The sequence below is a fragment of the Chiloscyllium plagiosum genome, chromosome 12, assembly GCF_004010195.1.
Source record: "Chiloscyllium plagiosum isolate BGI_BamShark_2017 chromosome 12, ASM401019v2, whole genome shotgun sequence".
Lineage (NCBI taxonomy): Eukaryota > Metazoa > Chordata > Chondrichthyes > Orectolobiformes > Hemiscylliidae > Chiloscyllium > Chiloscyllium plagiosum.
Window position 1 is genome coordinate 3,653,263 of NC_057721.1, and position 16,858 is coordinate 3,670,120.

Sequence of the window (16,858 nt, forward strand, 5' to 3'; positions counted from 1 at the left end):
TACCTCTTATGCTCACATCCAAATCATTTATGTAAATGACAAAAAGTAGAGGGCCCAGCACTGATCCTTGTGGCACCCCACTGGTCACAGGCCTCCAGTCTGAAAAACAACCCTCCACCACCGCCCTCTGTCTTCTACCTTTGAGCCAGTTCTGTAACCAAGTGGCTAGTTCTCCCTGTATTCCATGAGGTCTAACCTTGTTAATCAGTCTCCCATGTGGAACCTTGTCGAACACCTTACTGAAGTCCACATAGTCCAAAACCGAATAAAACAAACCAGCATTTTTTTTAGACATTCATTTACAGGATGTGGGTGTCACTGGCTGGGTCAGCATTCATTGCCTATTCCTAATTGCCCTTTGAACTGAATGCATTATTTCAGGCGGATAGTTAAGAATCTGTGGATAATATATGCCTTTTGAAATGGTCAAGAACAGGAACATGCATTCACTGGAGGAACGTTAGAGTGTGGGGATGATCAGAGACCCAAAGGTTCTAACATTATAGAGTCAAAGTTATACAGCACAGGAACACACAGCCTTCAGTCCAACTTGTCCATCCCTACCAGATATCCTAAACTGAACTAATCCCATTTCCCAGCATCTAGTTCATATCCTCCTCAACCCTTCCTGTTCATACACCCATCCAGATGCCTTTTGAATTCATAATTGTACCCACCTCCACCACTTCCTCCAGCAGCTCGTTTCATTTGTGCACCACCCTCTGCATGAATAAGTTACCCCTTAGGTCCTTTTTAATCTTTCCTTAAACCTATGCCCTCAAGTTTTGAACTCCCCTAATCTGGAAAAAAAGAACTTGGTTATTCGCCCTATCCATGCCCCTCATGATATTATAAAACTCTATATGGTCACCCCTCAGCCTCCGATGCTCTAAGGGAAATAAAGCCCCAGTTCCTACTCAGCAGCTTCCTAGAGCTCAAACCCTCCAATCTTGGCCACACTCTTCTATTAACTCTTTCAAATTTAACATAATCTTTCCTATAGTAGGGAAACGAGAATTGAAAGCAGTGTTCTAAAAGTGGCCTTACCAATGTCCTTTACAGCTGCAACATGCCATCCCAACACCTATACTCAATGCACTGACTAATGAAGACAAGCATGCCAAATATCATCTTCACCACCCTGTCTACCTGTAATTCCAGTTTTGTTTCTATTCATTCACAGGATGTGGGCATCGCTGGCTAGGCCAATATTTATTGCCCATCCCTAATTGCTCAGAGGGCAGTTCAGTGTCAACCATATTAAGTTGGGTGTGGAGTAAGCTTGAGACCAGACCAGTTAAGGATGGCGGTTTCGTTTCCTTAAAGGACATTAGTGAACCAGGTGGATTTTTCTCTGACATGGTCATCATTAGACTCTGAATTCCAGATTTTTATTCAATTCAAATTCCACCATCTGCCCTAGTGGGATTCAAACTCCAGTCCCTGAACATTGCCTATCTCTTGACTAACCATCCAATGATAATTTTACTTGGGCATTACCTCTCCGTAGTTTCAAGGAACTATGCACCTGCGCCCCTTGGTCTCCTCATTCAGCAATACTGCTCAGTGCCCTCCCTTAAACTGTGTAAGTAATGCCATGATTTGCTGTACCAAAATGCAATACCAAATGTATCTAAATTAGTCTATCTGCCACTCCCTGGCCCATTTGCCCACCTGATAAAGGTTCCATTGTACTCGGAGGTAACCTTCTTCGCTATCTGCTACACCATCAATTTTGTTGTTATCTGCAAGCTTCCTAACCATACCTGCTATGTTCACATCCAAATTATTTATATAATTCCTTAAATGCAGTCAGGTATAGCTGTTACAAAAGTAGAAATTGCTGGGGCAACTTCTGGGTCACTGCATGAACTCTGCTTTCTCTCCACAGATGCTGCCAGGCCTAGAGAGTTTCTCCAGCATTCATAATTCTTTGTTTTACTTCAAGCTGTTCCTTTTTTAACATTTTCGAAATAGGAATCTAGCGTACGAATAAACAGGTAATGTTAACGTTAAAATAGTCACTAAGAGAGTGAAGAAAAGTTGCGAAATATTTTTGCACAGAGGATTGTTGAAAGATTGAATGTTTTGCCAAAGGGCATAGTGAGATTGAAATTGTTGCATCTTTTGAGGTAATTAGTTCAATATTTGAATTGGATGAAGATAGTGTTGTGGAGTGGATCAGGAAGTAGGATTAGTTTCGAATTGCTTGAGAACAGAGTTGTCACAGGCAAGATGGACAACTTACAAACATCCACAGCCCCATGCTGAATAGTTAATCTGAGAGGTGACATTTTATATAGAACTCCATGTAAAAGTTTGATCATGTGACTGCATGAGTGGGACATGATGCTTCTGAATGTAATTGTGTAAACATTGAGGTACTGCACGGTGGCACAGTGGTTAGCACTGTTGCCTCAGCCCCAGGAACCTGGGTTCGATTCCAACCTCGGGTGACTGTCTGTGTGGAGTTTGCACATTCTCCCCGTGTCTGCGTGGGTTTTCTCCGGGTGCTCCGGTTTCCTCCCACAGTCAAAGATGTGCAGGTTAGGTGAACTAGCCATGCTAAATTGCCCATAGTGTTAGATGCATTAGTCAGGGGGTAAATGTAGGGGAATGGGTCTGGGTGGGTTACTCTTCGGAGAGTAGGTGTGGACTTGTTGGGCCGAACGGCTTGTTTCCATACTGTAGGGAATCTAATCTAACTAATCTAAACATGTCCCTGGGTAAACACAACATGCTTATAAAATCCCCTATGTTTTTGTTCAAACACAAACATTCATCCATGTAACTGATCTGAAGTTAGCTATGTAAAATAGAGAGAATTAGGTGTTATGCTGCACCCCTTTGTAAAATACGCCCTCCATTACTCCAGTGAACTCTATTGTAGGGAAATAAATTACGCATCTGCTCAGTTGTTTTCTATTGATTTGTGGTTGAGATTTGTGACCCACTGTCTTCTCAGATTTGAATACAATGTGTATTTACTTTTATTTAACTTCTAACATCTCCTTCAGATATATATTCATTCATTTCTGTTGCATTCCAGTATGACAGTATTGAGTCGTAAATAATGAGTATTGAGTAATGAAGAAAAGTCAAAGGGAGATATGCAGTGAGTTCATTCAAATACAGTTAAGCTCTTAAATACAATGAGATCGCATAGACACAAAGGAAAATGATCTTTAGGATAAAAATCTTCTGAGCTGTAGCATTGTGCTTGCCTGTAACCAGTGAAATTTTGATGTTGAAAAGTTAATTATATTAGTTATGTCACAGGTATTACGACACGGGACAAACCCTCTTACCTAATTTAAAACCAGCAACACAGAAAAGATTTATCCTGTGCAGTAATCTGTAAAAATTCGAGTGGCCAAGAACTATTCAAAATAAAAATTAACAACTTTTTTTTTCCTTAAAGTATAACAAAGAATAATTAACTAACAACGATTTACAATTCCTTACTCTAACCTACCTGTTACCTTTCCTTCAACAATACTAGTCTGATAAAACTCCCAATTAAGATTTACAAACAAGACTCCTTATCTGAAAACCAGGCAGCTTTTGCTTCTTCTATTTGGGTCTTCCTGTGTTGTATTTTTTTTCTTTTTAGGGATTCTGCTTCATAGGTCACTGATCGATTAAAGGTACTTTTAAGAGAGCTTTTTTTTCTCAGGCAGTCTTTTTACATGCTGGGCAGTTCTCCTCTCAACAGTTCAGTTTTCTGAGAGCATCAGATTGTGTCATTGGCTTTTAAGATTGTCAATGTACTCAATTCAAATTGGATTGGAGTTTGATATTTTTCGGGGTATAATTTAAACTGGTCAAATCTGAATTTGTTTTTGTCTCCAGGCAACAAGCTAATCAAAGTTGTTTGGCCAATTGTTAGATTGTTACCTTCTCGAGAACACTTGGTGCTGTGTCCAGTAAACCCACATCTTCATAACAGAAGGCTACCTTTAACAGAACTCACAACCTGCTGCTTGGTTCTGTCAGCCCTGCTTATACAAGTTCTTTTTTTTTCCACATTCACTTTCCCAATAACAGCAACAATAGTTTGTAGTTTCAATTTGTAATGTGTACTTTACCTCTACATCTGCCCTGCGTGTCAGAACTAGAGATACACATCAAAATGGGTCTGCTTCTGATAATTTACATGAAGTATTATGGACATTAATTGGGTCAAAATCTCCCAAAAACCTAGAGTTGAATTAATGGATTCCTAAATACATGTGAACAAGGCTGCTGGAATATAGTAACTGATTTGGGAGGGTACGCTCAAACAGCAGGAGCCCTCACCTGAGAGGGCAACACTGGATGAAACAACAGGCTTTGGGTTACAGTGACAGGATGTTGCCTGGAAGAGCAGGTAGTGCTGTGGAGTTACAGTGCCATCTAGTTTCAAGAGAGCTGAAAGGCAAGGACAGGAAACTTTCATCAAAATACAGTACAGAGCGTTTGTCTATAACGTGACAGTTGTGTTCCCCTACAAACTTGCATGATAGAAAACAACTATAGAAGATCGCGTGTAGAAGATCGCTACAGAAAATCACTATACCTGTTCAGTAGAAAGTTTGTTATCCAAACAACGTTTACGATTCACCAGTCATGTTCTAACCAATTCGTGCTGGCACATTATGACAGAAAGATTTGTAAAACGGAAAGCATACATTTAGAAGTATCACACCTGGAATCATGGTGCAGAATGTGTACATAACAGGGCAAATATGAGGACCTGTGTATTAATGGGGGGGGCGGGGAGGCATGAGTGGGAGTCGGAGAAACCCCAGCTGTATCAGATCAAGAGGCAAAGGGTAAGGGTTTGGAGACCTAGCGACCTTAACAGCAGAGCCTTGCTTAAATAAATCTTCACCACCTTTAGCTAGAGAGGTGGTTCAGAGTACAGGCTCAATGTCAGTGGGTCACAGCTTGGGACCTGCAGCACGTCGGACATTACATGAGGATGAGGGCATCAGGTGTGACAGTGAGGCAGTGTACTTGTTTTGGTCTGTAGAGGCAGAAGCCTTCCTTGTCAGGCCTGGGAGTATCACTTCTGCAGTAGGACTACAAGCAGCTTAAATTCTTTAACCTGGCCATTTTTAGTCACTCAATTCCTTCCTCTTGCTGCTGCTAAGACCAGCCAGTGCTACCTTTGGATTTATTGTTTCAAGTTCAACTTGAATTCTCTGAAACGTTTATACTGTAGAACATTTCTAACCTGTCACTTTTTCTAACTTGTTTGTGGATTGAGAGTTGGATCTTTGCCAAATTAAAGCAGCGTTAAACCATGTAGCCAGGATTTCTGAGGAGACATAATGAGGCTAACAGGACTGGTTCAGAAAGTGAGCTTCCCGATGGTGAAGTCGTCTAGAACCAGGAGTCATAGTTTAAGGATAAAGGGTAAATGTTTTAGGATTGAGATGAGACATTTCTTCACCCAGAGAGTGGTGAGCCTGTGGAATTCACGGCCACAGAAAGTGGTTGAGGCCAAAACATTGTGCTTTCAAGAAGGAAGTAGGTACAATTTGGGTAAAGGGATATGAGGGAGGGGTGTGGAGGGTGGGATTAGGTTATTGAGCTCAATGATCAGCCACGATCACATTGAATGGTGGTGAAGGGTTAATTTAATTTTATTCATTTGTAGGATATGGGCGTCACTGGCTGACCAGCATTTACTGACTATCTCTCAGCCTTGAGAAGGTGGTGGTGAGCTGCTTCTTGAACCACTGCAGTCCACCTGATGTGGGCTGACCCACAATGCCATTAGGGAGGGAATTCCAAGATTGTGGCTCAGCGACAGTGAAGGAACAGCGATGTATTTCCAAGTCAGGATGATGCGTGACTTGGCGGGGGACTTGAAGCTGGTGGTGTTAGCATGTATCTGCTGCCCTTGTCCTTTTAGATGGAAGTGATCATGGGTTTGGAAGATGCTGTCTGAGGATCTTTGGTGAATTTCTGCAGTGCAACTTTTAGCTAATACACACTGCTGATACTGAGCATCGGTGGTCCAGAGAGTGGATGCTTGTGGATGTGGTGCTAATTAAGCATGCTGCTTTGTCCTGGATGGTGTCAAGCTTCTTGTGTTATTGGAGCGACACTCATCCAGATAAGTGGGGAATGTTCCATCGCACTCCTGACTTGTGCTTTGCAGATAGTGGACAGGCTTTGGGGAGTCAGAAAGTGAATGTCTTCCATGCTGCTGTTCCCCTCTCCTATATTTCTGTGTACTGCCAGTGGGATAGTGCTGGTGTCCTAGATGGGGATGTTTTGGCAAGGCTGTAGAACTAGGAAAGAGGGATGAAGCAGAATGTTGGGACCAGTGGGGTGGGGATGGCATTCCAGACAACTGTATGAGACCTGACCTTCAGATTCTGAATTGAGGTCAACCCCCAACATTTCCCCTCCCACCCTGCAATGTTGCTTCTCTGTCCAAACTCTGTCCTACAACCCGTACACACACTATCCTTTTGCTGTGTCGGCCTTTTATTCTTTCTTTGTTCACCTGACTTGGGGCTACCAGCCCTGGACCTGAAAACCCACCTTACCTTACCTGGGGAAAAATAACTGTATGGAATCCGTGATATTGGAAAGTAAACATATAGGTTATAGTGGACCTCCATTTTGAAGTATACAAGATGAGTTGGATCAGTGTGTGTCACCTGCCATTTTGCATTTCTTTCGTTCTTTGTAAATAAAATTTCATTCGGTCCATGGAGACTCCATTCCAGCAAGTCTTCCCATGCTCCTTGGTTCTTGGCTCCAGTCTATCTCCAAGCAGACAAAGACTGATGTCATAGCAGGGCCTATAGATTAAGCACCAAGGGTTCAAGAAGCACACGAATATTGTATCTGAAATATCGGATATGAGTGGTGCCCTGAATCGCTCAATGTAAGGTAGCCTACTGCACTGTATGTTAACTGATTATCCTTTATTTTGATGTTATCGTGAGTCCTTTTTGTAGGGTGCAGGGATTACCTTTTGTCCCGTATCTGTACATGTGATAGACTGATCCTATCTCCAGGGTGAGTTTGAGCGATCTGAGAACGACTGCTGGTGAATGAAAGGGCCAGCAGGTAGGTAATGATATTCTGCCTCATCAAGGACAGCACGGTGGCTCAGTGGTTAGCACTGCTGCCTCACAGTGCCAGGGACCTGGGTTCAATTCCTGCCTCAGGTGACTGTGCAAACTCCACACAGACATTCTCCCCATGTCTGCGTGGGTTTCCTCCGGGTGCTTCAGTTTCCTCCCACAGTCCAAAGATGTGCATGCCAGGTGAATTGGCCATGCTAAACTGCCCATAGCTGGAAATGTGTTGCTGGAAAAGCGCAGCAGGTCAGGCAGCATCCATAAACTGCCCATAGTGATAGGCGCATTAGTTAACGATAAATATAGGGAATGGTTCCTCTTTGTAGGGTTGGTGTGCACTTGTTGGGCCGAAGGGCCTGATTTCACATTGTAGGAAATCTAATCAAGATAAGTTGCAAGATTTAATTGATTTTGATTTCATCCCTGCTCCTCTACCCTTTGCAGTTATAGCCTCTCAGAACTCGCCCATCCCACTGCACGCTTAGGCCCATTCTCACAGTCAGTTGCAACCCCTCACTGTGGTCACATAATCAAAATATCCTCTATTTTAGTCCATGAGAATTGGTCATCTTGGTGGGATGTGAGACACTTACCTTAAAAAAAAAATGATTCTGTATAGGTCAGTCTGCCTGTACATGTCCCAGTTCCACCTGCTTCGAGACTTTAAATAATTTGAAGAGTTTGGTTACTCTTCAAAGCAATCGGGTTTACTGGCTGTCCTGCAGAATGATTCGTTAAAACTTGTTTTTAGGCGTTATGTTTGCCTGCTCTGCAAGTTTATTCTGCTTTTCCATTGATTGGCTCCGACACAGGAAGTTTCATCATGTGTGCTACCAGTGTTCAGGGTTGTTGAGCATTCAGTTCACCAGCACAGGCACAGCTGTTACTGGCTTCGTTCAGGTAATGGAGCATCAAGTACTGTAAAGACTTGGAACTTAAACCTTGCCACTGTTTCCTGGCAGTTGTATCACTTTAAGATGTAAAATTTATGACTCTCCTTTCTCTCGAGATAATTGTAAAATGCAGCTACGTTTCTGGTGAAGGATGACTGAGAATGAAAACAGGCAGCCAGAGGCTACAGGAGGGGGTCTGTATAGGGAGTATATCTCCAACCCATTGATGAGTGGTAAGTCAATTACTTTAAGTAACAAGGAAAACTGAGTGTTGCAATTCGGATTGTTGTGCTTTTAATGGTAGCTCTCTTTGAGAGAGTAACGTACAAGAAGAACACAGTCTGCTTCCTGTTTCAACTGTTCAGTTGGAAAACGCTTGGCCAGGTCAGACCCTGTAGCTCGTAAGCTAGGGGTTCCCAGCTGGACATGATCACAGAAAAAAATCCAGGCTGGCATTCCTCTGTAACAATGAGTGCTGCACTCCCGTCGTTCAGATAAGATATTGGACTGAGGCCCTATCTGAAATGGATGTAAAATACCCTCAAGCCCAATCAACAAGAATTATGTGTGCCAGCCAAACATTTATCCCCTTCACTATCTCTAAACTATGCAGCGTGTGGGTGCTTGCTATGTATAAATTGGCTGCGGTGTTTACATCAATGACTGCACTTTAAAAATACTTTGGAAGTTGAGAACTTTGGGATGTCCCAGGTTTGTGAAACAGTTTATTTATTCGTGTGGTGTGGGCATCACTGGCTTTAAAGCCAATCATTCTATAAACCACAGTTCTGTCCCAGTTCCACTTGCACTTGTGGTCGTAAATAATTTGAAGGGTGTAGTTGCTCTTCAAAGTAATTGAGTTTTCTACAGTCTGGTTAAGGCTGTTTTAAGGCAGCATCATGTTTGCCTGCACTGCAAGTTTATTTTGCTTTTCCATTGATTATATATATCAAGGCAAGTTGTTTTTCTTTTTTGACACCATTAGTTAAGTGTGTGTTTGGAATAATTGGGTTTAAAGTCACCATTTAAATGTGCGCTGTCCCAATTCCTCTGACAAAGGCAGAATGTTGTAGTCACAGAGTGGTCACTCATAGTTTGGATCCCAGACTTCATTTATTTTACAGGAAAGACAAAGTCATTTTAAGCTCAACTCGTGAATATGAATAGTTTGGAACAATTTAATTCCAGCTGCTGCCTCAAATGCAATGGTAAATTGACCAAATTACTTCAAGTTAGTCATACAGCACGGAAACAGACCCTTGGTTCCAACCCATCCATGCTGACCAGATATTCCAACCTGATCTAGTCCCACTTGCCAACACCCTGCCCATATCCCTCCAAACCCTTACTATTCATATACCCATCCAGATGCCTTTTAAATGTTGAAATTATACCAGCCGCCTCCAATTCCTCTGGCAGATCATATATGTACCACCCTCTGCATGAAAAGGTTGCCCCTTAGGTCCCTTTTATAACTCTCCCCTCTCTCTCTAAACCTATGCCCTCTAGTTCAGGACTCCCCCACTCCAGGGAAAAGACTTTGTCTATTAATCCTATCCATGCCCCTCATCAGCCTCCAACACTTCAGGGAAAACATCCCCAGCATATTCAAACTCTCCCTGTAGCTCAAATCCTCCAACCCTGGCCACATCCTTGTAAATCTTTTCTGAACCCTTTCAAGTTTCACAACATCCTTCCGATAGGATTGCATGCAACATTCCAACAGTGGCCTAACCAACGTCCTGTACAGCCACAACATGTGACCTCCCAACTCCTGTACTCAATACTCTGACCAATAAAGGAAAGCATACCAAACACCACCTTCACTATCTTATCTACCTGCGACTCCACTTTCAAGGAGCTATGAACCTGCACTCCAAGGTCTCTTTGTTCAGTAACACTCCCTAGGTCCTTACCATTAAGTGTATAAATCCTGCTAAGACTTACTTTCCCAAAATGTAGCTCCTCGCATTTATCTGAATTAAACTCCATCTGCCATTCCTCAGCCCATTGGCCCATCTGGTCCAGATCCTGTTGTAATCTGAGGTAACCTTTTTCACTGTCCATTGCACCTCCAATTTTGGTGTCATCTGCAAACTTACTACCATACCTCCTACGTTCACATCCAAATCATTTATGTAAATGATGAAAAGTAGTGGACCCAGCACCAATCCTTGTGGCACTCCACTGGTCACAGGCCTCCAGTCTGAAAAACAACCCTCCATTAGAACCCTCTGTCTTCTACCTTTGAGCGAGATCTGTATCCAAATGGCTAGTTCTCCCTATATTCCATGGTATCTAACCTTGCTAACCAGTCTCCCATGGGGAACCTTGTTGAACGCCTTACTGAAGTCCATCTAGATTACATCCTCATCAATCTTCTTTGTTACTTCAAAAAAAACTCAATCAAGTTTGTGAGACATGATATACCACACACAAAGCCATGTTGACTATCCCTAATCAGTCCTTGCCTTTCCAAATACGTGTACATCCTGTCCCTCAAGATTCCCTCCAACAACTTGCCCACCACTGACGTCAGGCTCACTGGTCTATAATTCCCTGGCTTGTCCTTTCCACCTTTCTTAAACAGTGGCGCAACATTAGTCAACCTCCAGTCTTCCAGCACCTCACCTGTGACTATCAACGATACAAATATCTCAGCAAGGGGCCCAGCAATCACTTCCCTTGCCTCCCCAGAGTTCTAGGATATACCTGATCAGGTCCTGGGGATTTACCACCTTTATGCATTTCAAGATATTCAGCACTTCCTCCTTAAAAATGTCCATGTTACAGAGATGTTATCATCTATTTCCCAGCATTCTATATCTTTCATGTCTTTCTCCACAGTAAACATTGATGCAAAATACTCATTTAGTATCTCCCCATCTCCTGCGGCTCCACACAAAGGCCACCTTGCTAAACTTTGAGGGGTCCTATCCTCTCCCTAGTTACCCTTTTGTCCTCGATGTGTTGGTAAAAACCCTTTGGACTCTCCTAAACGCTATTTGCCAAAGCTATCTCATGTCCCCTTTTAGCCCTCCTGATTTCCCTCTTAAGTATACTCCGACTGCCTTTATACTCTTTTAAGGATTCACTCGATCTATCCTGTCTGTACCTGACATATGCTCCCTTCTTTTTCTTAACCGCACCCTCAATTTCTCTAGTCATCCAAAACAGCTTGCTTGTTTGAAATGGGGATAGCCACAGAAGACTCCTGCACTACCTGCCTACCTCTTAGCTTTCCTGGAGTTAACCCATCTATGTAATTGTAGCTGCGATTTTTCTCCTTCCTATAACAGCCATCCATCACAGCCCCTGGCTCTTGTAAATTTCTCATTGCCTCTGTCAGTCCAACCAATCCATTCCATCCGATAGGATTCACAACCAACAACATTTATGGCAGATATAATCCTCAGTAACATGTAAACTCTCCCTAAACTCCCCACATCCGACAAGAAGAGGATATCACTCTACTAAGGGCCATTTTTGCTGCTTTCAATCTAGAGACCCAGAAAATAGCACTGTCCTATCCCTCTACAAAACACTGCTCCTGGCTAACTTAATACTTAGGATTTAAGAGAGTTAACTCAATAAAACACGTAGTCAAGAAAGAGCCGACTGTAATCACTATTGTAGATTTCCAGCAAGGCTACACTTAAAACTATTCACTTATCTGTTTCTGTGCTGTGACCTCTCCCCACAGGTTCCTCCAAGATCAGTTGTGGTTTCAATAGAAATTTAGAAAAGTCAATGTCATCCAATTCAGTGTTTTCTTGTAATCTTGTACTTATGCTGTCGTCTTTCACAACCTGTGACTTCAGGGTGTGTTACAGGTGATGAAGCATCTTTGAGATTTACTCATTGTTATAACTATTGGCCAGGGCACTAGGAAAAAAGAAAGACTCCCCCCATTCTTCTGTAAAATAGTACCTTGGGATTTTTAATTTTTTAAAAATTAGTTTCCCTATAGTGTGGAAACAGGCCATTTGGCCCAACGAGTCCATACCGATGCTTCAGAGAGTAACCCACCCAGACTCCTTTCCCCTCGACTAATGCACTTAACACTATGGGCAATTTCTCATGGTCCGTTCTGCTAACCTGCACATCTTTGGACTGTGGGAGGAAACCGGAGCACCTGGAGGAGACCCACGCAGAAAAGGTGCAAACTCTACACTGTCGCCTGAGGCTGGAATTGAGCCCAGGTCCCTGGTGCTGTGAGACAGCAGTGCTAACCACTGAGCCACTGTGCTGCCCTGCCTTTAGATTTGCATCTGCTTGATAGAGCATGTGGGGGACCCTTGGCTTGAGGAGGGTGGTTGGGGGGGCGTTTGGAAAGGGGCCATGGCAGATGGTTTGGTTGCCATCTGCAATTTGCAATGTCCGGGCCACCAGCAGCTCTGGGAATACACATAGCTGCTGTGTCCATCTGTTGTCATCTTCCTTATGCTCCAATTTCCCAGACCATTGAAAACAGGCTATGGCTAAGCATCCCATTTTTTTAAACCAATTTAATTCGCGCTCTGAGCTTCTCCTGCCTGTTCTTGGAGGATGACAAAATTCCCCCATAGAATCAACTTCCCAATAAAAAATGATTATTTATCTGCATCCGATGCATATATTCTGAGGACACTTAGCTTTTACGAAACCTTTTTTTATTCAAAAATCTTGCGCATCAATTCAGAGAGAGTTAGAATCTGGGCAAAAGGATGGGTGATACTTCTCTGTCTACAGATGTTGCTGGATGCACTGAGTGTTTCTAGCAATTTCTCTTGTTTCAAATTGGCAGCATTTCCTCTTTATATTCAGTTTGATGGTCAAGTTCAAAGTGGTAAAAGGAGAAGTGTAGGACACAAGTTTGCGTGTGGGGCATGATGGCTGTAGACTACGACAGGAACATGCAGAAGACTCAAGACAGGAGAATGTATTCTGAGCATCGGAATATCCTGCAAATGGCAATTGGGCTTTTAAAAGCAGCAAAGCCAACTTCCCTGTCCTGCTTATTTAGTGACATTGCCACCATGTGTGCTGACTGAGGACTGATCTTGTCCCAGTGTCCACCACCACCTTACTACTGACCCTCCATGCTAAGTGATTGAATCAGCACTCTCGCTGCATTACCCTCCAGAATATTACCCTGAAGAATATTGCATTACCCTCCAGAATATTTGGGGCTGCTCACTGCCTTAGCAAAGGGAATAGTCCCTTCCTTGGAAGGACAGGAAATCCAATATGGTGCGGGTGTCCCGGAACATCTCCGGGACACCCGCACCAATTAACCACACCGCCCCGTGGCCCAACATTTCAACTCCCCCTCCCACTCTGCTGAGGATATGGAGGTCCTGGGCCTCCTTCACCGCCGCTCCCTCACCACCAGACACCTGGAGGAAGAACGCCTCATCTTCCGCCTTGGAACACTTCAAGAGCACAGCAGTTCAGGCAGCATCCAAGGAGCTTCGAAATCGACGTTTCGGGCAAAAGCCCTTCATCAGCTCCTTGGATGCTGCCTGAACTGCTGTGCTCTTCCAGCACCACTAATCCAGAATCTGCTTTCCAGCATCTGCAGTCATTGTTTTTACCTCGTTGATTTTTACCTCGAGGATTTAACAGATGCCATGTCATTTCTCAATAAGTGAAGCATTTTATAGAAATCGTAAACAACAATCTTCAGGCTGGATTTTCAAATGCCTGGTGGACAGGAAGGAAGTTTGGCACTCCGTTGGAGGAATCATACACGTTAAGCAGGTGGAAGCTGTCTGCCTGGTGCCAGGAGCAGCACCAGGCAAGAACTATCTTGGGGCTGCTCACTGCCTTAGCAAAGGGAATAGTCCCTTCCTTGGAAGGACAGGAAATCCAATATGGTGGAAAGTGGACATTAATGATGAAGTTTGGGGCAGCGCTTGTGCCAGTGCTAGTTAGTTCCTCAGATCTCATCTGAAAACAAAATGGCTCGGGCCCCATGGTAAACCTGACACCTTGGCACTGACGTGCACAAGACTGTTCAGAACAGCCGGGGAGAAAAGATCAAAATTGCAATCCCAAACTAGCAGGTTTATTCACAATCCATTTAAGGAGCAATTTGAAATAACCACATTTCTCCTTCCGCCACACCTCACTATTTGCCTGGCCCTTGTAAATTCAGAACTGTCCTGGAGGCATTTTGAGATCCTGTCCAGACTTGAATGCGGGACTCTACATGCCTTTAAAATTCAGTTCTCCATCTCTGCAATCTTGGTGCAGGGAATGTGTGACAATACAGTGCAAATTCATTTGCATGTCTCACTGATCAAACTACATTTTTACTGCTGACAAAAGATTGATATTACTATAATTTAAAGTAGGTTTATTTAACTATCCTTCAGCCACAAACTACTGTGGCACTTGCATTTTGTGATTTGTTTCCTGTTTACGTTTTTAATTCAGTTAACCATAAGTGCAATCAAATGTTGTTCAAATATAGCAGGATTTACATCCTTTGTCTGATCTGTAGGAAAATCTCACCTCAATCATTGGGAATGATCAGCCACATTAGTTTCAAACTTAAAGTTTCTACTTTTAAAAACAAATATAACACCATTCCAATGGAAATTGCTAGCAACATTAGTCTTTACAATGATAAATCTTTAAACACATGCTTCATGTTAGTTGCCCTGCTCAGTGCAACACAACGGCTTTGTTAACCCACGGTTTTTGAGCTCTGCTGATAGTGGTTATTTACTTGGTTCTGTCTTGTATTTTGCTCTGAGTTTCCCTGACTTACCTTGTGGATTTTAGACACTGCATCAGACTGGTCCCCACTGCATGATGCTGCTATTCATGGACGTCTCTGCTCACTCCAACAACTCATCAGCCAGGTAATATAATAATAATAATGTTAAATAATTAAATATTAAATAACCTTTTATTCTGACTTTACTGCAGTTATAGCACACTACAGTAGAGACATATTTAAATACTTTGTTTTATCCTTTTCAGGACTTGTGTTCGAAGGAAATCATTGTGAGCTAATTAGCTTTGCAGTATCTGCCAGTATATGTGTATATATACATAAAATATTACACATTACCTTTTCCTTCAGAGTCTCAATGTCATCTTCCAATTCTCATTACTATTATAATCAACTGCTTTCTCCTAACTTATGTAAGAGGCTGCCATAATGTTTGTGTTACATGCTGTTTCACTGCGCTGTTAGGAAAGTGCATCATCGACATTACGAGAATTACCCATAAAAAAATCTTTGAACCTTCTGCTGATCAGACTGAGAGAGAGAGAGAAATCCTATTTCCATTTGAAGAACTCAAAAGGTTGATATTCCACTTCCATGCTCCAAATGCAGAGGAGAAAGTGAGGGCTGCAGGTGCTGGAGATCAGAGCTGAAAATGTGTTGCTGGAAAAGCGCAGCAGGTCAGGCAGCATCCAAGGAACAGGAGAATCGACGTTTCGGGCATAAGCCCTTCTTCAGGAATGATTCCTAAAGAAGGGCTTATGCCCGAAACGTCGATTCTCCTGTTCCTTGGATGCTGCCTGACCTGTGCTTTTCCAGCAACACATTTTCAGCTCCAAACGCAGAGGGACTGTCATCCATCATGTCTCAAAATTCCAGGTGGACATTGGACCTGGATCCCGTTGTCAAAGTATTTTCCTTCATAACATCAAATATTCCCAGGTCTTATACAACACAGTTGCTACAGAGTAAAGCTTTTGTAATCTGCCTCATATTCCAATGTGAATATTTTGATGTACTTGATGTCTATCTCTACTGCTAGTCTCCAGTGGGTTGGAGGTTGTTGAGATCTTCGGCTTTGTGTCTGATACCATGATCCCTCACTGTTTCTTCCTGTCATCCTCGTCATTTTTAGCTTACTAAAGGGACTCCAGCGATCTAATTTATTCATGAGACTATGTTCCAAAAATACAGCAAGCTATTGAACGTTGAAATTCTCAAATCTAATTAATATACAAATGAGAAACAAAAACAGAAGTTGCTGGAAAAGCTCAGCAGGTCTGGCAGCGTCTGTGGAGAGAGATCAGAGTTAACATTTTGAGTCCGGTGACCCTTATTTGGAGAGGGAACGTGGTATCTGATGCAAAGCCCAAGATCTCAAGAACTTCCAACCCATTGGAGACTAGCAGTAGAGATGGACATCAAGTACATCAAAATATTCACATTGGGAGTTTACCGGACCCAAACAAATGCCAGCTTTGACTCCTTCAGAGAAGCAGTCAGACTTGCTGTACTTTTCCAGCAGCTTCTGATTTGTGATTTACAGCATTTGTAGTTTTCAGTTTTTAATATACAAATAATTTTGATGGTGCAGATGTCTTCATTTTTATACTGTGAAGAATATTTTTGATAAATCTTCATTTAAACATTGGAAAATAATATTTTACAATTTTTTTTTAGAAACCTGTGACAATCAATATTTTTATCAAACCTGCTTAATTGAAGAGAAATGCAGTGCCTTTACCCTCCAGATAGGGAGTATCCTCTAAAGGATTAGAGTAACCATTCCTGTTTGCTTCAGACTGGATTTGCAGGAATATGAAGCTTTAGAGTCAGAGATGTACAGCATTGAAACACACCCTTCGGTCCAACCCGTCCACGCCGACCAGATATCCCAACCCAATCTAGTCCCACCTGCCTGTGCCTGGCCCATATCCCTCCAAACCCTTTCTATTCATATACCCATCCAAATGCCTCTTAAATGTTGCAATTGTAGCAGCCTCCACCACATCCTCTGACAGCTCATTACATACACGTACCACCCTCTACGTGAAAAAGTTGCCCCCTAGGTCTCTTTTATATCTTTCCCCTCTCACCCTAAACCTATGCCCTCTAGTTCTGGACTCCCCGACCCCAGGGAAAAGAATTTGTCTATT

At 42.8% G+C, this 16,858-nt stretch overlaps 1 protein-coding gene across 5 annotated transcripts in view; it reads left to right on the forward strand.

Moving 5' to 3' along the window:
- Positions 1-16,858, forward strand: part of LOC122554911 (ankyrin repeat and SOCS box protein 9-like) — a 47,727-nt gene that overhangs the window by 6,697 nt on the left and 24,172 nt on the right. For 2 of the 5 annotated variants that reach the window (XM_043700303.1, XM_043700304.1), the window contains exons 2-3: positions 8,098-8,214; positions 14,753-14,832. In XM_043700303.1, coding sequence (XP_043556238.1) covers positions 8,133-8,214; positions 14,753-14,832 — 162 coding nt within the window. In that variant the 5' untranslated portion in view covers positions 8,098-8,132. Of the gene's footprint in view, positions 1-1,370; positions 2,001-2,636; positions 3,116-7,320; positions 7,989-8,097; positions 8,215-14,752; positions 14,833-16,858 lie in introns of those variants that run through there. The other 3 variants (XM_043700305.1, XM_043700307.1, XM_043700306.1) reach the window with 3 other exon arrangements.